The sequence below is a fragment of the Parasteatoda tepidariorum genome, chromosome 6, assembly GCF_982258835.1.
Source record: "Parasteatoda tepidariorum strain Cologne lab strain chromosome 6, Ptep-v5.0, whole genome shotgun sequence".
Lineage (NCBI taxonomy): Eukaryota > Metazoa > Arthropoda > Arachnida > Araneae > Theridiidae > Parasteatoda > Parasteatoda tepidariorum.
The window spans coordinates 43,251,004-43,278,113 of NC_141760.1; the positions used below are offsets into that span (position 1 = coordinate 43,251,004).

The 27,110-nt window shown below is 28.4% G+C and overlaps 2 protein-coding genes across 2 annotated transcripts in view; one reads left to right on the forward strand and one right to left on the reverse strand.

The window, feature by feature from the left end:
• LOC107445677 (mediator of RNA polymerase II transcription subunit 25) overlaps positions 1 to 6,303 on the reverse strand; it is a 39,542-nt gene extending 33,239 nt beyond the window's left edge. Inside the window, exons 1-4 of the mRNA XM_016060137.5 lie at positions 6,084 to 6,303; positions 1,991 to 2,126; positions 1,071 to 1,116; positions 856 to 980 (exon numbers count right to left, since the gene is read on the reverse strand). Of these exons, the coding sequence (XP_015915623.2) occupies positions 856 to 980; positions 1,071 to 1,116; positions 1,991 to 2,109 (290 nt within the window). The 5' untranslated portion in view covers positions 2,110 to 2,126; positions 6,084 to 6,303. The remainder of the gene's footprint in view (positions 1 to 855; positions 981 to 1,070; positions 1,117 to 1,990; positions 2,127 to 6,083) is intronic.
• Positions 6,304 to 11,175: 4,872 nt separating this feature from the next.
• Positions 11,176 to 24,554, forward strand: LOC107445669 (uncharacterized). Its single transcript, XM_016060119.4, has 3 exons — positions 11,176 to 11,376; positions 13,546 to 13,840; positions 24,221 to 24,554. Exons 1-3 carry the CDS (start codon positions 11,349 to 11,351, stop codon positions 24,507 to 24,509), a joined length of 612 nt encoding a protein of 203 aa, XP_015915605.2. The 5' UTR covers positions 11,176 to 11,348; the 3' UTR covers positions 24,510 to 24,554.
• Positions 24,555 to 27,110: the final 2,556 nt, after the last annotated feature.

Sequence of the window (27,110 nt, forward strand, 5' to 3'; positions counted from 1 at the left end):
AAATCTATGGTTTTCATAGATTTAAATGTGCATATATACCCCATGGGAGAATCATGGAGACATTGTTGCAGTATGTTACAGAAAGATATCTCATTAGGGAGACAAATTTTGGCTTTCATTACAGCCCAAGTTTTGCAAGAAACAAAAGTTGATCTGCAAAAAAATTTCCCACCAGAATTTCTTGAATGATGTTTTTCTCCCAGCAAAATTGTTCAAAAAATTGCTTTCTTAGTACACTGGAGTGGAAGGAAACACTACTAACCCTATGGAGCCTTCCACACTGAATGTTGTACACTTTTAGAATGCTCACATGAACAAGGTTCTGAGAAAGTTTGTATTTTACAACATAGTAGACAATTGGAATACAAAAGCAAATTGATTATCATGATTCAAATTGATTAAGAAAAAAATATATTATGTAATGCTCACCTTTCATATTTATGTTTTCACCGGAAGAGTCATTCTACATTTTTTTCAGTTAAAAATATTACTAAAAATATACTAGTAAAAATTTAGACCTAAGCTATCCAATTTAGAAATTTTTTTTATATACTATTTTAATCAATACACATAGGCCTTTTTCATAAACTCTCATAAATTTTTTTATCTCATTTGGCAAGATGGCAAATGCTTAGCGCGGACCCTGCATATATATCTGTTGCTATTAAAAATATATCATAGAAAGATATTAATGCTAGTGAGGTGTGTTGCAGAATACCTAAAAAATTACTGCCTCAGGAAATATATACATGCATGTATTAAAAGTACCTCTTTAAAAAATGTTCATAAAATTGTACACAAAACATCTTAGAAACAAATAAAAATTTTCAAAATATTTATTCAAAGAATACTCACTTTATTTTCTCTAACCATGTTAAGAATTTATGAGTACTTGGAGTTGGACCAAACACAGTCGCAGCAGTTTCTGGAGCACAATCAGCAGCCATAAATACAACCAGTGCATACATGGTGCAGTTGGTCTGTAACAAATAATCAAGACAGTCTATTATTTTCTTAAAGGTCTAAAATTAAGATAAAACTTAAAATATAAACGAAATTGAAATTCTTACATCACAGCCACAATCGCGATCATCAGCAGGACCTCCATTGAAGTATCTAAAATACATAAAAAAAGATAAATATTTAAAATTGAACTAAAAACATATTTTTCAAATATTTGTAAACACTGAAAAAAAAAATCCTATGTATATAAATAGCAATGCAATTAAGTCATTTCAAATTAATGTGATTCTTTTTATAGATGCTGCATAGTTCGTTTTAAATTTATATTAGTTTCTTAAAAATTTTTTAAATATTATTCAAGAGTATTTATCATTGATTTCAATATGCAATAGTAAAATATCACGTACTTATTGCTTTCAAAAATTATTTAAAATTGCTTATTACAATATATTCAATAATTTTAGAGATTTATAAACAGTAGTAACATTTTAAATACTAAAATAAAATTCATTACACTCATCCTTGTTTTCAATGAGCAGATGTGAAAAAGTAGATGCTCATTAAAAAAAAAGCACTCTTAATTTACTTTAAAAATGCTTATATGTAATTTTCTACAAGTAATGCAGCAAATACTATTGACTACAATGATCATCAATGAAGCTACACTTACATTTAGGAACATTAACTCCCTCATTGAATGACAATTAATACAGATTAATTAAAAAGTAACACAACAAAATTTAAGACTGGTGGTATAAAACCCTGTATTGGTCTGCAAATCTATGTAAAATTCTGCACATAAGCTGCAGAATGCAATGGTATCTCCAAACCAGAACAATACAAAATTTCAAATCAAACATATAATATCAGAGCGTTATAAAAAATTAATGAAATATTAACATCACAACAAACAGGTGATATAAAAAGAAAGCAACTAAATTTGTGCCGTTTCAAATTAATTATGCTATTGGGAATTTATGTAAATTTTTTTATAAAAGATAGTGTTAATAAATAATGGAAAACTTACTCTAAAGTAGGAATAATGTAGTTTGTTTTTAAACTTTCAAAGTAGGGACTTAGATTTGCCGTCCCTTCCATGACAACAACAACATCAGCTTGCCAACTACTTTGATCTGCTACAACCATGATGAAATAATAATAAACTGCAAATAAATAGTATTTTAAAAATATGACATGTAATCTTAAGCTTATGACATAGAAGACACAAGTTTTCATCAGAATAATATAAACAAAATAGAATTAACAATGCTGTAAATGCAAAATGACAATTCATTATGAGAAATTTCTAAAGGTTATCTGATATAAAATTATCAGTATCTTTCCGACTCATATTTTTAGTTTAACTAAAATGAATAATAGTTAGTCCATTGAATAGCTAGTTAAAAAAAAATACTTAGTCCATTGTAATCTTTAAAAACTTTAAATACTTTTTTCACTTGTGAACAACAAATTATATTTTCCTCTAAGTAATGAACATTACAAACATGTACAGTTTCAAAAACCTAATAAAATATTATATACAGTATCTTAAGAACATCCCTTGTAACAGAAGCACACAGAACATTACAGAATTGTTTTCATAAGATTGTCGTACCTGCATACTAGAAGGGAGGGGGGGGGTACGAAATTTCATTCCAATGTGTTTCATTGCTCAGCTATTAAATTTAATATTCCCATGTTTTTTTTAAAAATGCTTTTATTACCAGATCCGCCAGAATCGATTAGAAGTCCAAGTAGGTTAATCACTTTTAGACATGCTTGATTTACGCTGAGATTGCAGTAAATTCATGTCATGTTTCAATAGCTTTTTTACAGTTATTGATATAAATTGTGAAGCTTTTTGTTTTTTTGTTGAAAAAATTCTGATGTTTCTCTATGAAAATTTTATTACGCCAAGCGAAATTAAAATCACATGTTTGAAATCCCTTTTAACGTGATGATTTTACCATTTTCTTCAACAGTTAATGCTAAATCATTTCCATTTGGTTTTAAAATTCAGGTATTTTCTTGTAATATTATTACGACAGGTGAAATTTAAAATGCATATTTAAATTATCATGTGTTAAAATGCCCAGTTTACAATGACAGTATCAAAAATTTAAGTGGTGGTTTGATTTTTTGTTTGTTTTTGCAGTTGTTACTAATCCCTCTTACAGAGCTCATTCTAGACAGGGTAAACAGGGCGCAGCACCCTGCTGCCCTTTTAGTCAAAAGAATCCACCCTGTTTCCCCTGAAGTAAATTAGTGCTCTGATGTAATAGACTCCATACCCTTTTTGCTCTTTCTTTCCTCAACCCTTCTTTATTTTTCACCCAAATTCTACAATGGATTTATAAAACTTTTGTTATTTTCAACTCGTTTTATTTAGTTTGTCATTGCTGTCAATGCATAGATTTATATGGGAAAGGAAAAATAGCCATCACACCCCTTGTTGCACTTGTCTTTGAAAGTTTGCAGTTACTTCCACTATCATTAAATCATAATTATTATTAATCATTTTAATTATTAAATCATAACTACAGACACTTAAAAACATACATTTATTGTTTTATTAATATATGCATGCATTTTAAATAAATTACTAAACTAATTAGCTCATTAACTCGATATATATGTTAATTTATTAATAAAAATTACTAATTAATGATTGCTTTGCTACTTTTAGTAAAGTTAAAAAAGAAATTTATTTTACTAATTGACAATGTTTTTTAAAAGAACGTGTAAAGCCCATAGAAAGAAATTATTGCCTTTTTAGAATAATAATGCCCTTTTTTTAAACTTATGCACCCTGCCCTTTTTTCTGCCTAGAATGAGTTCTGCCTCTTACATGGTTTTTAAAGGTCATGATATAATTCACATAAAATGGGAAATTTTAATTGTGTATTTACTTTGTCATGGAATGATTTTATTGTCTTTTCCATTGATTTTTTGACAGTTTTTGCTATTAACTTTCACATAATATTTAAAACTTGACATTTTTAAAACAATAATAACCTACAACAAGTGGATTTTGAAACACAGATTCTAGTACCCCTTTTCAAAGAGTCCGGTTGGTGCGATTTCATTATAAATCTACCCAATTTTGTCACCAATAATTTTGTTTCAGAAATTATTGCCACAGATTTCACGGTTTTTACATTTTCCCTTTTTGATATTGATAACTTGTAAAATGCGAAAAAAGAAATTAATGTTTCTTGTCTTTTTCAAAAATGGAAGAAAATAGCCATAATATTAGAATAAATATTCTTTTATAAGTTGATGATAAAATTATTTTACATTTACTATTAAAAACAAGTTATCTACAGTTTTATTTTATTTTTGGATACATTTTTTAGATAATCAAAGTGCTTCTGTTGTTAAAAATTACTAACAATTATTATTGTTAAAATTGTCTTGCTGAAAGATATGAACACTAAAGAAGTTCAAAGATGTACTCAATGGGGGGGAGGGGAGAGAAGACAGGAACATTTGTCCCAGCACCCGCACCAAATTTTTTCTTGAGAAAAAGTAATGTTTTTTAACACAAAATTGAAGAAAATTCTCTTATATGTCGTCTATAAAAACTAAAACCTTGAATAAAGCCTCGTAAAAAATTCCAGTAAACATGAAAAGAAAAATTTTGTGTTTTGAGGAAGGGGTCTAAAATGGGTCCATAAACCTGTGTCCAACCTTGAGAGGTTTGCCACACAAAGCTACAAAAATTCTGTCACAAGGATAATAATAATCATAAGAAAAAACTGTTTTGTGAATTTATTGGGCATGACATTCTCAATCATGAATTAATATTTTTCTTTTTAACATGATAAATCTCTATGAAATAAAAATGCTTAAAAAAGTAGAATGACTAAGGGCTAAAAAGTTTAATGTGGTATTCATTATAAGTAATTCAATGAATACAACTCTAACTTGAAAAATTCTCTGTTATATTGATTTTCCTAAAATCCGTAAGACTTAATATTATAATGTAATTGGTCTGAAAGTTGAAAACAAGTCTACAGAGCAAAAAAAAAAAAAAATTGTTGCTTACATTATACATACATAATTGATATAATTAGTTCTATACAAAATTTATATCAACAGTAATTATTACTAAAATTAAACAATTTCAATGGCACAATGAAATTTACTTAGTTTTTACTCTTTATCACAATTACCTATTGCACATTTCATGGCTTGTAAGCCCTTCATTAAACAAGTTTTTAATGCATGAATAAAATTTCAAAATCATAAATATAATTTGTGTTATAAATGTATAGTTCAAAATACATTAATTTTAACAATAAAATGGTTTAATTTAATTTCCACAATAAATCTAACTAGTAGCACAACATAATATTTATAATGAAATAATTCTAATCTATAATAAAACAACACACTTTGCTATTTTATTCTAGCTTCACATTAATCATGTATATCCCAATTTAGCAATATAACTTTAAATTTGATCTGAAAACACCAATTACTATAAAAATTTATGTATTTATTATAATATTTTAAAAATGTCTCTCATAATGAAACTCGACGAATTAAGTGTTTTAAAAGTTAAACTGTATTTTACTTTATTTTTCAAAATCATCTGGGCATAATGATCATGAATGCTTTATATCACACATAAGTTTTATAATATATTAATTATTCCATGATTATATGCTTTGATTACCAAAAACTGATTTGTCTCAGTTTATTTTAAAATTGATAGAACATGTCATAAAATAATATGATAGATAAAGTAAAGTAAGAGCTGAGGAGAATTCTTTTACATTTCACAATTTTTATTTTTTAGAAGGGTTCACTGAGATTATTACTTATAATAAGCATATTTCAGTGACATTCACAGATTTGTAGATTTATAACTAGAGTTAAATTCTATTCTGTTAAAGCTCGATTAAAAAAATATCTTGAGAATGAGTTTAATATGAGAAAAAAAATGGCTTAAAATGCAAATATTTTGAACTTATAAAGTAACGTTATTTGAGAGTATATAAATATGAAACAACTATACACTAAACTTATTTTTAACCAGTGTGTTTTAAACAACGATCTTTCATTTTCACTAAGGACAGAACTGATTGTACTTTAGTGTAGAATGAATCACTTACCAAAAACAAAAACTATAAACTTATACAATTCAAAGATCACATGCTATGTGTATATTAACAGCACATAGTTTGAACAGAGTTAAATACCTTCAACAACGAATTAACGAAAGATTATTTAATAACATAGCATTTAGTAATAAGAAACCAATCGATCTCGTCATTCGGGATGCTTACAGCTACAAACAACAGTGGCGCAGATGTTTCTGATACTTATGTGAAACGGTTCTAGCTGCTTATTTCTGTGGGACGCAAAATAGATAATACTGGAATATTGGAGCATTCCAACGAGTAAGAAGGGCAGAGCAAGAAGCATTCTCACTGTACTTCGCGTCTGCGATACCACGTAAATGCGATTAGTTGGTTTGGAAACATTCGCTCGATTGTGTAAGGCAATCGGTTGATCAGACTGATTTTGCATGGTAGAAAACTATTAGTCACTCTAGAATTTCAGAAAAAATATCGAATGATAGAAAATTTCATGATCTCTTAAGGAGGTAGGTACTTTATTTACATAGTACTAAGTACTAGAGCTGCACAATGAGCTATTGGCGACGGTATGAGAAACATCCCATGGATGATCCGAAGATATGGTATCGCACTTTTTGATCCTCTGCAGAGGGGATGACTCCCCTACTTTGGTAACCCGATGATCTGAAGATAAAACAGTTTAGCTAGGACTGATACCACACACCCTCGGTCCATATACAGGCTGATCACAGCGGACACCTACCCGCTTACTGTCCACAGCCAATGATGCTTAACTTTGACGTTCTTCTGAGATCTGTGTCCTTACCATCAGTCCACAGCGTGGTGGTCTCTTAAAAAAATAATTTAAAGATCATTGGCTCCACAGGTGGCGTACAGCAGAACTCTCAACTTATGGCAACACTTCGCATGCTTTCACCATTAGCGTGTTGAGAGTCATAGAAGAAGGAAGTACGTTAAATTCTGTCTTGATTTTCAAATAGATTAAAAACGTTTAAGTTAGGAAACTATATGGAAATAGAAACTACGTTAAACATAGTTCTAAAAAAAAAAACCGCCATGGGAACTTTAAAAAATGCTTTTGACAATTAAATACGAAAAATATTAAGAGAGGGGAAAATATCTATACAACTGAAAAGAGGAGGAAAGGAAAGGGGAGAGGGTCAAGACATGGAACTGGTCTTCGCCGCAGACGCCGTATTCGAGCGTTGCGATCGCGAATAGAGCATGGCTCTCAGCTATCATTCAAAATCAGTAACTTTCTCTCATACTCAATCCTTATAAACTCTATAATTCTTTTGGTCGGATTTTATTTACGTCCCACTAGAACTGCATAATGGGCTATTAGCGACGATCCTGAGGATGATCCGAAAGCTAGCCATCACAATTTTGATTCTCTATGGAGGGCAGGGCTTCCCTAATTTGGTAGCGCAACATACAGCCGGCGAATTGGAGAACTATACGGTACAACAGTTCAACAAAGGCCGATACCGCACATCCTCGGTCCTTCCGCAGACAGATCAAAGTAGATCAGTAGTAGACAGAGGATCCACCCGCACACTGATCGCTGCCAGGCGGGCTTGGCTTCGGTATCCTTCTGAGAACCGTCTCTTAACGGTTAGTAATTTTGGGGAATAATTCTTTGACTATGGATATATTCAAAGCATCATAGTCGATCAAAATATTAATTTAAAACCGCTTGTAAAGTTTACATTAAATTTCATTAATTTTCATCGAATTGAGAAATTTAATATAATACATATATGACTTGGGGTATCCATTACTGTATGTACATATTTTTCGGTATCTGCACATAAATAGAAAAAAGCTATTTTAGATAACTAAAGGAGGTTAAAATACATTGTTCAGTCAGAAATACGTTTTACAAGACAGGTATTATGAAATTATCGATAAAATATTTTACATCGAGATGCAGTTGTTCATTCGATGCCATTGTTACTTTAAAATAAAAATAATGAGTAAAGGAGAAAGCGATTAAAAATGAAAACAAGCAAAAAAAATCTTAATATTTATTACGATTTAATTAATTGGTTTATTACAATTTATTTTGGTATTTTATTAAAATAAATTGTGATAAGCCAAGACTATATGTATGTAAAAGGGAAAGGAAAGCTTTATCCCTTATTAAAAAGAAAAAGATTCTTATTTAAATTTGTATGGAGCTACGTTATTAAATGCAAATAAATTTAGACATCAAACTTAAATGATTTCTTAGATTAATGTTAAGTCTCATAATTAGTAGTATAAAATTTTATGTCGTTTGAATTCTTCACAACCAACATAAACTGTGAAATAAAATAAAATTATCAACCAAAAAATAAAAAAAAACATAAATAAACAAAAAGAGAAAAGAAATAAAAGAGAAAAAAATAAACAATTCCATACGAGTAACATAACAATTATTCAGACTTTCAAAACTTAAAAATACATTTGCTTCAACTAAAAATTTTGGTCTGATTGCATGTTCTTTCCTTAGAAATCTTTCTCTTTTATTTTTATATCCAGTTTAAAAACAAAGTTTCAAAAGTGAAACATGTAATCTGCTTTCATTTTTCTTCTCGACCAGAATTTTAATTCATTAATTAGATAAAAAAATACACATTTTCTTTGCATTATAGTGGTCTTTCTTTTATGAATAGTCATTTTATTTTATTTTAACCAAAATATATTCATATAACATGATAATTGATACCTCAATTTATATGGAATAGGTATAGGTCAATTTATATGGAATTGTTTAGTAGAATAGTTCAAATAAAAATAACAGTCATAATTTTAAACTCAGTTGTGTAACATATTCGTACCACTTTATTTCAGAACTAGCGTTGAGATGTTGATCTATATCGAATTTGCTATATACCTATAATTTTCAAGCCAACTCAGAAGACAGGAAGACTTTTCGATCAAACGTATGTATAAGCTCGACTTCGAGGTCGGCTTTTTGTATAAAACGTGAAACTAACTCACCTTTGCATTCCGGAATGCAAAGGTGAGTTAGTCCTTCACGGTCGAGAAGAAGACAACTACTAAACCCTTCAAAGGTAAAATAAAACTTGCAAGAAGGTCTACAGGTTATAATATCAAAAAACATCAGGCTATAAGCCTGTTATTCCTTTAGGAAAGTGGATACTCGGTTAAGGTAAAATAGTTAATACAATCTGATACGGATAGAAAATGCGGAAGTTTAATTACCTACAATGTTAACTTCTGTTAGGAGTTACTACACGTTGCAAGCATCACGCATCCCTTAGAAGTAATTACTTGATAAATGTTAGATCTTGTTTGTTCTACATTCTATTTAAAGCATTGTTTGTTCTACATTCAATTTCTAACATTCTATTTAAAGCAATCGCTTCAAATGTGTGTTGCACTGAAACCAATTAAGTTGAGAGCCTCAATAAGTTGATTGCCTGTCTAAGTTGATTTTAATTAACAAATACACATGTTATAAAAACAATTAATTTACCCCCTTTTATTACTATCAAAGCAATTATTAAAGCAAGTTGGCCATTAAATTGTTGTCGCACAAGTTCTCAACTTTCAAAGGGTGTTCCATAAAAAAATCTTTAATATATATTTTTTAGAATATTTATCAATACTTAAAACACGAAAATGCCTTCAAAATCTGACAAATCACAGGCGAATGTAATAAACAATTCTGACAAGAAAAGAATGTAATAATAAAATAAACAAGATATGTAATATAATATTGTAATAAACAAGACACGTATTGTAATAAACAAGACACGTATTGTAATAAACAAGACACGTATTGTAATAAACAAGACACGTAATGTAATAAACAAGACACGTAATGCAATGATGTAATAGACAAGACGTGCCTAATTGTGTAAGAACAGCGAGGAGTTGAAAGACGATTACTAGAAACATTATCAGGTTTCAACCTCCATTAAACCTGTTTTAAGGTTTATTACACTTGCTTTATTTTACTGTCATTAAACATTTTTGTTTTTTCTTCGCTTAAATATTAATTTGCGACAACCAATGTGTATACTTTTTTCATATCACATTCGATAAGAATTTTTAAAATACACATCAAAGGTAGTCTTTACAGATCATTTTGTATATTGCCCACTATCTCTTTTTCTTCCTGTATGAATGAAGATCTGTACAAAATTGCAAATTTTTTTGAAAAATAAATGTATTAAGAGCTATAATTCATTTATATTGAAGTTGCTTAACGGCTGGTTTGCAATATTCGTTATTGCCTACACTACATGGTTTAATGAATGTAATGAATGCATATTTTTAGAAAAGTTAATAATTCTCTTTAAATGAATATTTTTAATAAAGTCTTGAAATTTATAATTGAGTATTTGTCTCATCGTTGAAAATTACACTTAATCCTTTGGCACCGATGGGACACTGGTGTATCTTTCCTATATTTTTTTACCGACACTCTAATTACAAGCGCAAAAAATGAATTTTGGAATTTTTTTAATAATAAAAACCCGTCTCATAGTTACTAAAACAATCTGTTAGATTATCGGAGTGATATTTGTTTTAAAATACAAAACCTAAAATTTTTTTTTTATATATACTCAAAAATGTATCAATAACTGATTTTGTAAATTAAAAAAACTTTCAATCAAAAATAACTGTTTCTCTTAAATCTAAATGACTGCAAATAAGTGCAACTTTGAAAAATTATTATTTGGAAGTTAGCCGTGTTTGGAAGATTTTACCTTTAACGCAGAAAAGGTACCTTTGTTTTACGCTGTATTTCATAACCATACATTATTAAAATACTAAATATTATGTTTTCCCCTTATTTTGTCCTAAAATAATACAAAATATAGAAAAAATAATGAAAAATATATTTAATAAAAATTCTGCTTCAAAGGGTTAACATTATTGAGTTCAGATAAAAATGTAATGATAGTTTGTCTTATAAGCTTATGTCCCTTTCTTAAATCACTGCTTCCTGTCAAACAGAAAATGGATCCTTTATCGTAATCTATGTTATCTTCAACTAACTGATTCATACACCAAGAACTGGTTGTGGTCATTTTATAGTTAAGTTTCTTATCAGCTCCATGAATACGAGAAAATTATCGCCAACTTCTCACAGAGACTAAACCTTTTTCTCACGTGAACTACTAGAAATCACACAGATTTTATATTGACTCAACTGATGTCTCAATTTGAGCCTAAAATTTCGTATTAAAATCTATATTTTTTTAAATGCAAGCATTGTGAAAATATAAATCCAAATATATATTCAGCATAAAAATTGTTATGGCTGCTGTTTCAGAGGATATAATACGTAAGTTGACACATTATTATATTTTCATTGTTAATGAATTCAATAAGTAATGTTAGTATTTTTTTTATATTGCTTTTGTAATGCATATTCTATACAGTGTTAAGAAATGTTTGTAAGATGATTTCGATACTTTTTAAATATTTGCTGCTCATTATGGTGTATTCTATAAAGCGGCATTTGCCCCCCCCGCCCCTATGAAAATCGCCAATTTTTATCGATCTAAGTAAAATGATTTTGCTCGTTTTGTATGTATTTGAGTATGGTCTCATTAATGATAGAAATTAATCGATATACATTTTATGACAGAAACATCATTCTTTATCGTTATTATGATTATAGATTAATTTTTTTTTACTCTTATGAGTCATTTTTCAATGTTTTATTTATTTTTTTAAACCAAATTTAGTCTTTAACATTAATTTTATTTAAAAATAAAACATTGAAGAAAAAGAATTTTAGAACATTTTCTATAATTAGGGAAATGAATCATTTATTTTTTTGTCATTTAGTATTTTCTTAAAGAGCAAAACCGAACAATATATAAAGCAACTAAAATGCAAAATAAGACAATGTTATGCCATTACAGGCATTACATGTTTCCTAATTTTTAATTTTATAAAATTTCATTTTTCAAATAATTTCTTATCTTATTCAATTAAATTAAACTAAATACTTATTTTTTCTCGCATTTTATTAAACGGCAATATAAATATTTAATTCTTTTTTTCGCAATTAATGTAACTCCTAACTTTTTAACAACACAAACGTATAACTCATTAATTCACTGTCGTTATTAAATCAAACATCAAAATCTATTTTTAACTCTTTATTCTTCAAACTGCTTTATTTCTCCAACAACATTAATGCTTCATTTACAGGGTTATATTAATTCTCACGGTCTTTTTGGTGATTAACCTGTAGCCAAATTATTTAATATTTCAATTTGTCAATAAGGCGGGGTTGGCTTCATTATTGGCTATTTTATGTATCGATAAATCGCCAATTATGGATCTTTTCTCATGTCCTAAGTGTTTGATTTAATAAAAAATTCTTAGCGTTAGGATTGGGAGATTTTGGAAGCCCAAGGGCCTCTCAGTCGATCAGTTAATTAATTCCAGAAATTTTTATCGTCTTTTTTTAATAAGTTGGTTGTTATATTCTCTATAAAAGCATATTACTTTGTTGCTGCTTATTATTTTGTTATCTTCCGCATATTTGTATCTTCCATAAATATTCTCTAAATAAAGCAACAAAAAATTTTGTTCAAATTTTCTTGTTGGCAAATACAGATTTTTTTTTAAAAATAATAAACAAAAAGCCCCTGGTTCATTCAAAACTAGTTCAATACAAATTATTGCCATTTTGTAAAATTTATTTTACAATTTAAAAATATTTACTGTTGGTGCCATAATGATGATGTCTAACCCTTTGACGAGGCTGAGACACCGGTGTCTTTTTTTTTATATATATTTTTTCTGGCCCTCTAATTACACGCAAAAATTTATTTTGGTGTTTTTTAATTATAATATATAATTTAATAGTAACTAAAAAAATCTGTTTGTTAATCGGAATTATATTTGTACTAAAATATAAAATCTGAAAAATGTAATTCATAAATTTTTTTTTCTCTTCATATTCAAAAATGTATTAATGATTGATTTTGTGAATTAAAGAAATTTTAATAATGAATTCTTGCTTCTTCTAGATTTAAATAATGTTTAAAAAAAAGGAAAATACAAATTAAAACAATTATTGTTTGAAAGTGGGCCGTATTTAGAGGATTTTATCTCTAACACAGAAGAAGACACCGGTGTTTCCTGCTGTTCAGATTCTAAATATAATATTTAAACTTATTTTGACCTAAATTAAAACAAAATAAGGAAAAAAAGTCTGAAAAATATGTTTAATAAAAATTCTGCGTTAAAGGGTTGAACACAGTAATTTGTTTTTGTTTTTGTTTCTATTGAAAAAGTTCTAAGCCGGGATTTAGTTTGTATTGAAACTAAAAATTTTTGATTGAATACCAAGTTATAACGTTTTTTCAGGTTGTATAAATAGAAAATATTCCAAGATCCAGAAGACATTTTGTAATTACGGATTATTGAAGTTTCACATTTTACAATTTTGTTGTCGTTTTCTAGTGTGTTGAGAAACTTTTCTTTTATCTAGATTCTCAATTAAAAGAAATCTTGTCTTCAACTTACGTATCTCTAGACTTCGATCAAGAAACAAGAGATATCTTCAGGAGAGATATGGAGCAATGTTGTTGCGCTCACAGGCATCCGGATTGTTCAAGAACAAAATCTGATCCCAAACCAAAGAACAAACTGTTAGACTTTTTCAAATGTAGTGGAACAAAAGATAAAGACATGAGTTGCGACGATATTTTCTACACTGCAAGCAGTAAAACACCCTTGCGAGCAATCGGTGTTAAAATGGCTGTCACTTCCACACATAATGACAGGTAATTTATTTTGCGTTTTCAAAACCGTGCTGTGCTAAAATAGTTTATACTGTGCTAAAGTTCACCAAGACGCAATGGTAGATTCCGTCAGGACGCAAAACAATTGAAATTTCGAAAATACTTGTATGGTATTAAAAATATCTTTATTCTTGTTCTTTAAACAGGTGTTTTTAAAGTTAATATATTATTTAAATTAGATAACAAAGCATGCTATATCCTTACACAGTGATAATATTAATGTTGTTGCCATGTCAGTGATAATATTCTAATTAATACAGAATTTTTTTATTGTAACACACGTAATAATTGAATGATTTTTTTCCCGATTTTGCTCTTTTATTGTTTTTATTTAATACAATTTTAAAACGCTAATAACTGAGAAAGTACATTTCATTGCCTCTTACCGTAATCGAACAACTACGCAGGCAGTTTTTCATTAAGATACTTACTTTTCTGTGAATCAATAACAAATAAATATAAAAAACAGCCATAGCTCTTGGTATTTAAATTATTTTTTTCTGACGCAGTCTAAAGACTAAAAATGTAGAACTATTAACTTTGAAACATACACCGTTTCTTTAGAAACCACTATTCAATAAACAGTATAAGAATTGAAATATATCTTTTACGTACACTCTAAAAACTGTACCTCTGATTTCAGAGGCACAGGCTAAATGTACCGTGTATTTTCTCGCGTAAGAGGCACATAACTAATGTGCCTTTAAAAATGAGAGGCACCACTACAAATTAAAGGTACCAAAGCAAACGCCAGTCAATGCGCGGTACAAAAAGACTTTCGTGCCTCTGAAATTCGCTTCATTTCTTTTTCTTCGGTACGATCATGTAACGGAGAACAAGCGCATGCGCACATCAGTGAAAAATTTTATGACGAAATACGTTTTCTGTCCCCTCGCATCCACGCTACCGATGGAAGAAGTTTTCTACAAATGTGCTCTATTGATGTTATAAAAATGCTTGAATTTGGTAAGTTTAATACTTGTATCTTATTTTTATATTAATTCCTAAGTAACGACGGCATCTTTTTTATTAATACATTTCAATTTTTATTAGTGAATTATTAATGCTACAAATCTTATAAAAATGTTTAAGCGAAAGAGCTAACCCTAGTTATGTTTACATTTCTGTTGTAGTTGTATTATTTATGTTTTATCATTATAATATTAAGAGGAATGTTTTTAAAGTGCCCTATATTTGTTCTGTAGTGTTTGATTATAATTTTGTATGAGGTTTTCAATGTGGCGATTGCTATGAATAAGAAATCATTTTTATTTGAAATACCAATTTGCTTTTTTTGTTTATCTTAGTTTACATTCGAGAGCTATCACAGAAATTCTCTCACAGAATGATTGAATAATTTAAAAAACAACGAAGAATGTTTTCGAATTTTTATTATAATTATGAAAAGTATACTTTCAATCATTAGCTATTTTAGAAAACAATTGACATTGATATCTAATTATAATTATTTCAAACTGTTACTAAACTTACAATTGATATAAACCTGAAGAAAAAAATAAGATTATGCTTTATTTATATTTTAAATATGGTGTAAGCATGGGAGAAAAAGGCAATCTTCTAATGATTTATAAATTTTTAATTAGTTATTATTTTTTTTGAAAAAGTACTAATGTTTAAAAATGTTTTATTCTAACATCACAGCTTTCAGTGTATAATTTCAAATTTTAGTTTTGAATTTATGACTCAAAATAGATAACATGGGATATATAATTATTTATGACTGTGAAATTCGTTTTAAAAATTTTAGCATTTCAAATTGAAATTTAATTTATTTGATTTTTAAAAAGGATTAATAGCTTGCTCCAGGGTGCTCTTGTGGCACAGCTGGTTAAATTATCTTTCACACTGCTTATTAGAGAACTAGGGTAATGAGTTAGATCCTGGCAATGTATAAAACAACTGGCGTGTATACTTTGCATATAAATTATGCCACAAGTGAAAGTTCTCTCATTGTTTATCATGCAGAAGATTCAAACGAGCTAGCTCAAGCGGAGTCCACTTTATCTGACCAGTATCAAAATTACATGGCATTTTAACCATGGCCGTTAAAAAGTAAAGCCCTAGAAATAGGATTTTTGGTCATGGTTGAGTGATGGGCGGTGATGAGTACCTTGCTCTTTGTTTAAAATAATATAATGCCAAGTACTTAACAGCTTGAACTTTTTAAAAAATATTAAAGTATTGTTAACTAGAGCAGTTTAATTTACATAATTTTGATATCAATAACTATATATAAAAAATAAAAAAATTATTTGCATAACATTCATTGGATCACAAATGGATTAGATATGCAGAATCGCTGTTGTGTCACTGGCATTTTCCAAGATAAATTCTTAATGCTTTATCGATATATACTGAATAATTTATTAAAAAAATATTTGGTACTTCATATTCAATGCTCAACACTTTATACTCCATGTTTTCTTGCTACGAAAAGCTACCTAGTAAAACTTTCTAATTCAGCATCAGTGATAATAATTTTTAAGAAACTTTTTTTTATTTTTTATTGTTATTGCTACCTTACCTGTGTTACTTAGAATAACATTATCAAAAAACTTTTTTTAATCTATAACTAATGCTTTTCCTGAACTGTAGTAAAAAAAATATGAAGAGAAGCAATTTTGATAATATTTAGAAAGAAAATATATTGATTGTAAGGATTGATATGTGTATAAACTTGATGCAGTGAAATTTTTTTTTTTTTTTTTTTTTGCTATCTGAAAGGCAATTTAATGTTTGTGTAATCTAAATTTATATTATTAGTATAACTAAATGATTAATAGTTTTTTTTTTGCTGTTACTTTGTCTTGACTGTGTTCCAGTAAATGCAAAAAAATGTTTTTAATTATTAAATATTTTTATAAATAATAATTATTTTTATAAATAATTACTTTTCGATTTACATTTGAATTTTCTTTGTTGACTCCAATTTTGTTTTGTGTTAAAAACAATCCTTGCACTTTCTTATGTATTTAAGCTTAGATAGATTTACACTTTTTTTTTTCTTTAACATGTTGAATGCCACACTAATTTTCATGGCTTGCCCGTCTGGCCAAAATGATTTTTTCAGTATATTCAGTATATTCATTTTAGTAATAATAATAATATAAAAAAAATTAGAGCATTAAAAATTTGTTCGAATTATGTGTTTCGAATAATCGAGGTTTCGCCGTTCATCGGTGACCCCAGTGGCGCTACGAAAAAACTCAGCACCAGTCACCGGTGACCCCTATGGCATTCAACGTGTTAAATTAGTTCAATAATATTATATATAAAAATTATTTTAGCTAAACCTATTCTTAATGTAATAAAATCTTCATGAATGTATTTGTGTACATTGTGATAGAAACTTTTAACTACTTATTCAAATAAAATACTCTTACATTGATAAGTCCTGTTTTAAATGTTCTAGCCGAGCTGAATGCATGATAAAACACTTACATGGAGAGGAAAACCACTAAGCCTGCTACAGTTAGTCTGGCGTCCAGGGGACTCAAACCCATGATCCAACTACCTCTGAGGATATTTTACATCAGCACTGTGGTCAATGCTAAACTATAAATAATGTGGATGCTGTGGGAAAGATTTGATCAGGCCTCCTCTGCAAATGCTTTGCCCATGTACCTCCCCCAGCAAAGTGTTTAACTTGAGCATTTTTTCTTCCGGATACAACCTTTAAATGTCCGTTGCTATTTCTCCGAATTATTGTGATTCTGTATTAATAACTAGTGAAAACTAAAAGAAAGAAAAATGTGTGTCATTTGATTTTTTTCAAAATTTGGAAAATGTTTTAATAAAAGTTCTCTGCGAAACATGTGGACTTTTTTTTATAAGAGTCTGCATTAAACGAATCTTACCATCTCCAAGTAAAATTGACTTACAGTTGTTCCACTCTGTAAAGCAAATTTATCTATATGTTATCACCTTTTACTATGATATTTTATTTTCTCATTATAGTGCTAATTTTTTTTAATTTTGTTTTATTTTAAACTGTAATTTTTGTAAATTTGGTTTAGGCTATTCTCACTGGTTAAATTACTCATTGTATTAAGTATGTTTGCCATTATAATTTTGCTTCCAGTGTTGTGTTTTCTTTTTTTACCAGCACTTTTTCTTTATTGACCTTTAATTATGATATTACTATATATATATATATATATATATATATATATATACATAGCCTATACTAAGTATTTCAAATTATTTGCCAGATTTTAAAATTCTTAGCCAAAGGAAAATGTTAGAAATTTTTTATGATAGATTTTTTCTGTAGGAAACTTTTAAACATAATACAAATTTATTATAAATTAATTATTTTATAAAAATGCAAATAGAAATTTAGAGTCATTTTGCTGTTGGGGAGGAGTAAACGTGCAATGAATGGGGAAGAGATTGAAAAATGCAGATGTTTTATCGTGTTTGAGGGGAGGAAATAAACATAGATTGAGGTTTATTTTTGGCAACGTATTAGATTAGTGTAGTAATATAAAGATAAACCTGAAACGACGCTATGTTCTGCGTTATTAAGTTAGTGCATATATTATTGTCATGAAAAAATATTTTTCTGCTAAAATAATCTGCATCTTGTTTTTCGTTTGAAAACAGCTTTCGCCAATACTTTCCCCCAAAAGGGAACAAGGTCTTTTTTCTTCAATTGTAAACTAGCCATTGTACATTTTCTCTATGGATTAGTTTTATTTTGTACATTAGATTGTTGTAATCAAGTTTAAGTTAAAATAATTTTTATTTTAATAATATTTATAAAACAAATGCATGTTTAATGATTGGGGATAAAAATGCGGAATTTCACGATTTTTAAAATACTATAAAAAATAAAAATTCTGAAACAAGCTTTCAAAAAAAATTGCAAAATGCTTTTCATATATTCAGAGCTCAAATAAAATTGTCAATTAAATAATATTAAGTGCAGTTAGTTCCAGGGTTTGTTGATTTAAATCAGCTTGATTTAAATCACGATTTAAATCATGATTTAAATCAAATGATTTTTTTAAAAAAATCATTGATTTAAATCAACTAATTTTTTTTTATATATATTGATTATAAAAGTTAAAAAACAGTGTTTTAAATTATTGATACTTTTATTATTTTCTTTTCTTAGTTTCAAAATTTATTTTAAATAAATTGTTGCATTAATTAATTTTAGTTAACGAAATTACTTTCTTTCTTGGTGTGTGTTAAATTCCAACATATTGAAAATTACAATTTTAAAAGTCTTTTGATTCTTGAGATTGAAAGCACAGATTAAAGTAAACATTTAATGCTGTCTTAATATAGACTTGCATAGCTGTAGAAAGTAATTATTAAACATGAATTTTTTCAAAAAATAATGTAAATATTGTTAATTAAAATTCTACCGTTTGAAAGAAAAAGCATGGAATTAAAATCTACATTATATTTATTGGTGGAAAATGTATATTTTTGAAGCTTTTTCAAAAGCATATTAAAAAGAAAATACCCAATTTGCCAAAAATAGAAAGAAAAGAAAAAGGCCAATAAATTCAGATATTTTTTTCCTGATATAGTGTCATTCTTCCCTTTCAAACTCTATTTGAAACAGTAGGGTTATTAACTGGTATTTTTGCTCATAATATGTTTACAGTATCTTTGACATCTGATTTTCTATAACGAAATTTTGTGGAAAAAAATTCCTATGAGTACATAGATTTTTTAAAAAAAAATATTTTTAGCTTAACGTATCTATTTTGATATAGAATTAAAAGTGAATATTTTAATATAAAAATATATAGATTAAATATTTATTTTTTGATGAATGACTACATTTATAAACACAATCTGTTACATTTATTTTGTCATTTTAAAAATCAAACGGAAAAAAAAGGAAATTTTAAATTAAGATTATGGTTTGCTAATTGAAACTCTGTTTGAATAGTTAAAGTACAGGGGTCTGTCCAAGTGAAATTTACTACCGTTTACCGGTACCTACACAACTTTAGGAAAAAAGGGTAGAACAATTCCACAAAATACTTTTTTCTCAACATTTTATTTTTGTGTCTCGTAAGAAAAGATAAATCCAAATTTTTAATTTTCAAAAATTATGTCTACATTTTCACAAAATAGTTATCTTTGAAAAACCTAGACAGACTACTAAAGTATTCTTTAAATTTTCTATTTGAACTAGTCCTTAAATTTCAATCATGCATTTGTTTCAAAATGGTTGCTATGCATTCAAAGCTATGTATTATAATGAAAAATTATTTTAGTAAGTTAAAATATTGTTCTAAATATTGTTATAATATAGTTTTATTATTAATTTTGATTAAGCATTTATAAAGTTTTTTTAATCATAAATTAAAGTTCTTACAGTGTATTTGAATAAAAATCAAAAAAATCTGATTTAAATCAAAAAAATCTGATTTTTTTAAAAAAAATCACGAACTTGGGTTAGTTCTAAAAAAATTGAAAGCTAATGTTCCCAAAATGGGAATGATGGCGCCTAATGGGTTAATATGCTTCGCCAAAATCAGGCTTTTAAAAAAAAATTCATTTCAATAGAAAGAAATCTTTGATTTTACACTTGTAAAGTCATTTGATTAAACATATTTGATGTTATAAAACATACAAATTGTTCAAAATCTACATCTATAATTTTAAAATATTGTGAAAGTTCTATATTTTTCCATATTTGTGTGCAACTGTTACTAAATTATGTAATATTGTTCTTTATGTGTGAAAATAAAAGATATTAGATTTCATGATATTTAGTGTTTAATTTTGATTCTTATAAAGCTATTTTATTAAATCTCTAAATATTTAAAAAATATCTAAATTTATAAGAAATTTCCATTTTGAGGATAACTTTTTGGAAAAAAATCCATGAATTATATTGACTTGGAATAAACAGAAATAAATATTATTTTTTTATACCTATATCTGATTAGAAAAACATCATTGAAATTGTTGAAGTATCATTAAACGCTACATAATAAATTAAAGAAATTGTGTAAATTTACATATTTTATAATTGCCTATGAAAAAGCCTTAGATGGAATCCCTTGAGATGATCACCTCAAGTGGCCAATATTCAAAGAATTCAGAAATATTTTTCATTAAGAATTATTATAATTAATATCTTGGTAATAGTGTAAACCCCTTTTTATATGAAGTGCAAGCAAATTACAAATAGGTAAAAAAAAAAGTGTGTTCAAATCTGGTAAATAACAGGTTTTGGTACCACTAAATGCTTATTTCAATGAGTGGTTCATAAAAGCAAAATCTAAGGTACAATGTACTTTTCAAGCTAAGAGGTACATCTGATTTTGCCTCTGAAATCAGAGGTTCATTGTGCCTTTCATTTTTAAAGGCACGTTGTGCCCTTAAAATTCAGAGGCACAAACGATCCAAATGTGCCTCTGAAATCAGAGGTACATTGTGCCTTTCAATTTTAAAGGCACGTTGTGCCCTTAAAATTCAGAGGCACAAACGATCCAAATGTGCCTCTGAAATCAGAGGTACATTGTGCCTTTCATTTTTAAAGGCACGTTGTGCCCTTAAAATTCAGAGGCACAAACGATCCAAATGTGCCTCTGAAATCAGCGGTACAGTTTTTAGAGTGTAGAAATGCGCTATCTACGGTGGCAGTTTGCTTATGACATGACTGACCGAGCTGTTGACCGAATTCGGACAGACCAAAATTTTTATTCGAAATTTCCTGAGCTGATTTAAATAGTAATCAATTACAATGGGGCACCTTATTCTTTTTTTCACCTATTCTAACAAAATATTTACCTAAAATTTTTAAATTCACCTAAAATTTATGTTCTACACTAATGCATTTTTTTTAGTTTAAATAATCTGCATTGATAAATTTAAATGATGCTAATCTTTAAACTAAGTACTGTTCCCCCCGCCCCCCCCCCCCAAAAAAAAACAACTTCTTTTTCTTTCTAAATGCTTTAATGATTTTAAAGTAATACGAACGAAAGACTAACGAAATTAAAAATATAAAGATTATAAATTTATTGAAACTTGTTGTTTTTGAACATTGACTGAATATGTAAAAAGTACAAATCGTAAAAAAAAACAAGAAAAAAAATTAAGAAAAAATAATAATTAAATCATCGAGAAGATACATGGAACATTTTTAAGATGTTGCAAATATAAATATTATTTTGATACATTTAATTAAATATATTTTTTGATTTATGAATGTTTTTAGTTGCTAAAACTTGATATTAATGCATTGAAAGTAAAAAAAAAAATTATATGTATATATTTTTGTTTTTAAATTATAGGGGACTATAAACAGTTAAATTCTTAAAAACGATTTATTTTCAAAGTGCATATCTTTATCACAAGTCATTATTTTGTTTCTTTTGCAGTGTTTGTAAATAATAAGCTTATGAAACAGCCTATTAAATGGACATAAACATAATGATTGACTAATTTAGGGCCATAATAATAATACACTTGGCAAAAACGGTCAAAAAGACTATTAATTTTTAATTTAACTTGACTGAAAAATATAAAATAACAGTGCAATCAATTAGTGAGTGATCTTTTCTTAGTAGAGATAAATTTCAAGTAAATCGGACTAAAGATTTTAAAGCATCGCATTTAAAAATTGAGGAAATAAAAAGAAAACACATTTGAAATATAAGGTTAAACAAGTGTCGAGGTATGCCACCTTATGGGTAAATGGTCTTTCAAATTATCGTAACTTCAGCTATAACTGAGATAGAAATAAAATTCTAATGGTTATGAAGAGATGAAAATAAATTATTTAATATTATGAAAAAAATCTGAAGTTAGAGAATGTAGTCATCCTTGGCCTATAAAAGGTATTGAATTAACAGCAAAATTAGTTTGACAAGCTAATTATATTAAAATATAATTAGTTTTTGTAAGTAAAATTGAACGATTGGTTTATCGCGATTGCCAAAACCCCTCCGCGCATCACAAACGTCCTTATTATTTTAGAAAGAAGGAATTATGGTACCTATACATATAGCCAATTGAAATTTCAACCTCTTTGCAACTAGTTTGAGTATTCAAATTTCCACTGAATCTAACTGGCTAATGACATTACAAATCAATGTTTGTTTATTTTACAAGTTTCAATCGTTTTACTTCTTCACATGTTGGAAATGATTTGATGCAAAATGTATTCGTAAATTTCAGGATGTACCTTTCAAAAACTAGGTACTTTGAAATATGTACTAATAGAAAAATAACTGATGCATTGATGCAGACTCACCTTTACTGTGAACTCTGTAACTCATAATTCGCTGTTTCTATAGTTCCTAATTGAAGGAATTTTTAAGATTAGAAAAAATAAAACTTTAAGCATTGAAAAAAGTTATAGAGTGGTATTATTTTTAGGAAGTCGAAATTGGTTTCTTCTTTTTAGTCTACTTGAAAGACGGAATTTTTTTTATTTTCTTTATTATTTTCTTCTTTTTAGTTTTGGGTCTGTCAATTTGAAAGAGGTCGAAATTTGAGTTGACGATTAAACGAAGTTAAATTTAGTTATGAACTTGTATTATAGGAAAGCAAAACGAAAACTTTAAAATCTTAATATTCTCTTAAATATAAAAAAAAAGAACAAGTAGGCATTGCAAAGATGTAAAACCTAAGATACATAAAATGTGAAACAATAGTATTTAAAATAAAGGAGATAAGATTTTTTACAGTCTGATTTACATTTTTGTTTTGTTATTGAATCATCGTACGAGTTTTCACTGCAGTGTTTTCTAAAATTAATTATGTATATAGAATCCATAACAAACATAAATGATTTTATCATATATATAATATTAACTTATGCTGAAAATTTCAAACCAATCCCTTGATTATTTCTAAAAAAACTTTGAAAGTCCTTTGTCGTCTTAATGCTAGAAAATTTTGCAAGACATAGACATTTCTGTGATCAACCCCTTCTAGATTCATCATTTGAATCCTTATCAAAAATAAAGTTAAAAAAATTATAAATATTGGAGACACATATATTTCGGGGGGGGAACAAAAATACTATTAAAGCCTTTAGGGTCACTGCTGACAAAGGTCTGATTTAAAACACTTAAATCAGGTAGATTGCTGGAGGACACTTGAATGTGTTTCGAATAAACGCTTTTGGACTCTCTGTTTCCTTAGATAATCAAACAGGGTTTAATGCTAGTTTCCTTGTGAGTAATTCGTCAAGTTTTGATATCGTTTTTCTTTGCTTAAACAATAATTTGTCAATTCTAATGAGTATATATTTCTTATTTTTGACAAGGAGAATACTAACCTACTTTAAGGAAGGAGATTACAGAGCATCTTGCAAAAAGTAAATCTTTTATTTATTATTCGTTTTTCTTTCAGGGATGAGAACAAATGTTATCGAAGTTGCAGATGTTTGTTCGAGCCAATGATAAAGTGTCCACTCATTAGCTGGTTCATCTTAGCCTTTGGAACAATGATATACATACTTGCACGATGCATGTATAACAGGGATTTCATAAAATTTTGGCAAACAACAGAAGGACATATTGTTTTGTCAATAGAAGTTTTAATAATTATTTTTGGTTTATACATGGTTTGGCGTCTCATTGATGGTAAGAAACAAAGTTTGCAGCAGCATAATCAAAGACCTACAGAATCAAGGGTTTAAGATGTACCTAAATAAATATTATGTAAATAAATGTCATAATTGTAAGTTTTGAATTTTTTTTTTTTCATATTTTATTTTTTACCACAATAAATCTGCCTTAAAAAATACCAGCAAACGTACTTTAAATCAATGAGTCAGCTCTTTGTTTTCTAATTGGATAAGCATTGACCTTAGTTATTAATTAGAGGGACTTTAAATGTTCAATTTCTCGCTAGGGGATGCTTAATCACAATAATTTTGCATGTGCTGTGGTAGCTCAAGGGATATAGAGCGTCAGCTTCCCTTTGACTTGACCCATGTTTGAATCCCAGCCGTGGTATGTTAATGCGAATTCCGCTTCCGGCTCTCACCGATCACAGTGTCACTGATCATAGTAGCATCCTCCGTGGTAGACGGATCATCGGTTTATAATCCCCTTGCCACCGACAGAGGGATGTTTTTGTGGAACTCGAATACAAGTTAGTTGTATCAAAAAGTCCTCCACGAAGATAAATTTCTCCCAATACTTGATACAGGAGTTCCTTTGTCTTTTGGATTGGGTTCAAAATTTTAAGGCTACGCAGTTGAACTAAGGTAGACGCAAACTCCAAATTGGGCAGGCTGTTCAACAACGGTTATAAAATAATTCAAAATAAATATAATATATTTGTTTAAAAATTCGCATAAAATTATATGAATCTGTGTAGTTTGAAAGCAAAAACTTTCAAAGCGCAAAATTGAGAGATTAAATACAAACTGTTCTGTACTGACTGTCCTTAAAATTTATTTTAAACTTCTTGTTAATTGAATAAAGAAAGTACACAGATCTTTGGTCACATATTACTATTTGAGCTAGATAAAACAAAAAGCGCTATCAAATTTTAACGAAACATCATTGAAAATATCAAAACAAGTTTGGTTCCCGGGGACAACTGATGTTTAAAGGCAATATTGTCGAAACAACCGCAAATTTCACTAGTCATTCAAACTGGTTTTAATGTTTTTTTCTCACTCAAAGATACACAGATTTTGATGCTAATGTATTCAATATCAATTTGCATCCCCTACTGCGCGTATTTTTACACTTTTCATTTTCAACAAGAATTCAAAGAATATATATATAAAAATGGTTATTACAGAACATCTTGTATAACGTGAATATTTCGTGAAGTATTGCAATAAATTAAGGCGATTGCCTGTAAAGGCGCATAAAGATTGCCAAAGCCTCAAGTATATAGTTCCTTGTAGAGCCTGATTTATTACAAGGCTCCTCAGGCTTTTGTACTAACGAACAAGTTGATCCAGGAAGATTCAGTCCGAAAATTACTATTATTGATTTTATCAAATACAATGCAACTGTTAAACTTTTCTTCTTCCTGTTTGTCCAAATCAGGTCTTGACTGATGCGAGTACTGACATTTCTCTTCCTCGTCTTTATTTAATTTATTTTTCTCACAAGCACCTTTTTATTTAGTTATTTAATTATTTATTTATTTTCAAAAAAAGCCATAAAGTCCTTTCAATGCTACATATTAAAAGTCTTCAGTTAATTTAAATCACAAATGTTATGACTTACAATACAATTTATATGTGTTAAATATCCCTTTTGTCTCCTGCAATGTGAAAAATTCCGGATTAAATTATTACGGTAAAAAATACAAGCAATCTCCGTTCTTTTAACCGTAACATTTTCGAACCAAATTAACCGGTATACTGTAATTTTTCTGTATAGTAATACTTACTGTAAAATCACTGCATCGCCGTATAATTTAATAACCATTACTGTAAAAATTAGTGCATAAAGTTTTACAGTAAAAGTAGATTTTTCGGATGATGCACTCAGGGTGCCAGTACTATTTACCGTAATTTGATCCTGAATTTTTCACAGCCCTTACAAGAAAAGAAATTCTAAATTTTTTAGAAATATATGCAGAAATTTTTATCAATATCTTTTTATATGTTCATAATTGATAAAAAAAACAACTGTGCTATCATTAGTTTACATGTCCTTACTGTCCCTTATTATAAATATTATTAAATTGACCGTAAATAGCCACATATTGAATCACATAGAAATAAATCCTTTGTATATGTCTCTTATTTTAAAATATGCGCCATATATTTCCTGCAATTAAAAAATTAAATAGATATTTCATTTAATCTTGTTTTCAATGAATATTTCAATAAATTTATTTCCCATTACTTATTTTTTCAACTCTTTTGAATTATTTTGAATTTTGAACTCTTGGATCAAGTATCGGAAGAAACTCGCCTAGAGGACTTTTCGATGGAACTAGCCGGCATTTGCATTATATGGAGAGAAAAACCTCCCACAGTTAACCTGACGGCAAGAGGACTCTAACCCAATCCATGCACTACCCCTGGGGATATTTTACGTCAGCACTGTGGTCGATGCGAGCTGGGTGCAGAATTCGTATCGACCCGCCATGACTGGGTTTCGAACCTGGTTTACCTCATTGGGACACGAACGCTCTATCACCTGACCACCACGGCTCCTTTTATTTTATAGAGATAGGTTATAAACTTTCCACTAACAGCACATTTTAAATTAGTAATACTTAAATCAGTTAGTGGCAATAATTTAGATTTAGAAAATTATGG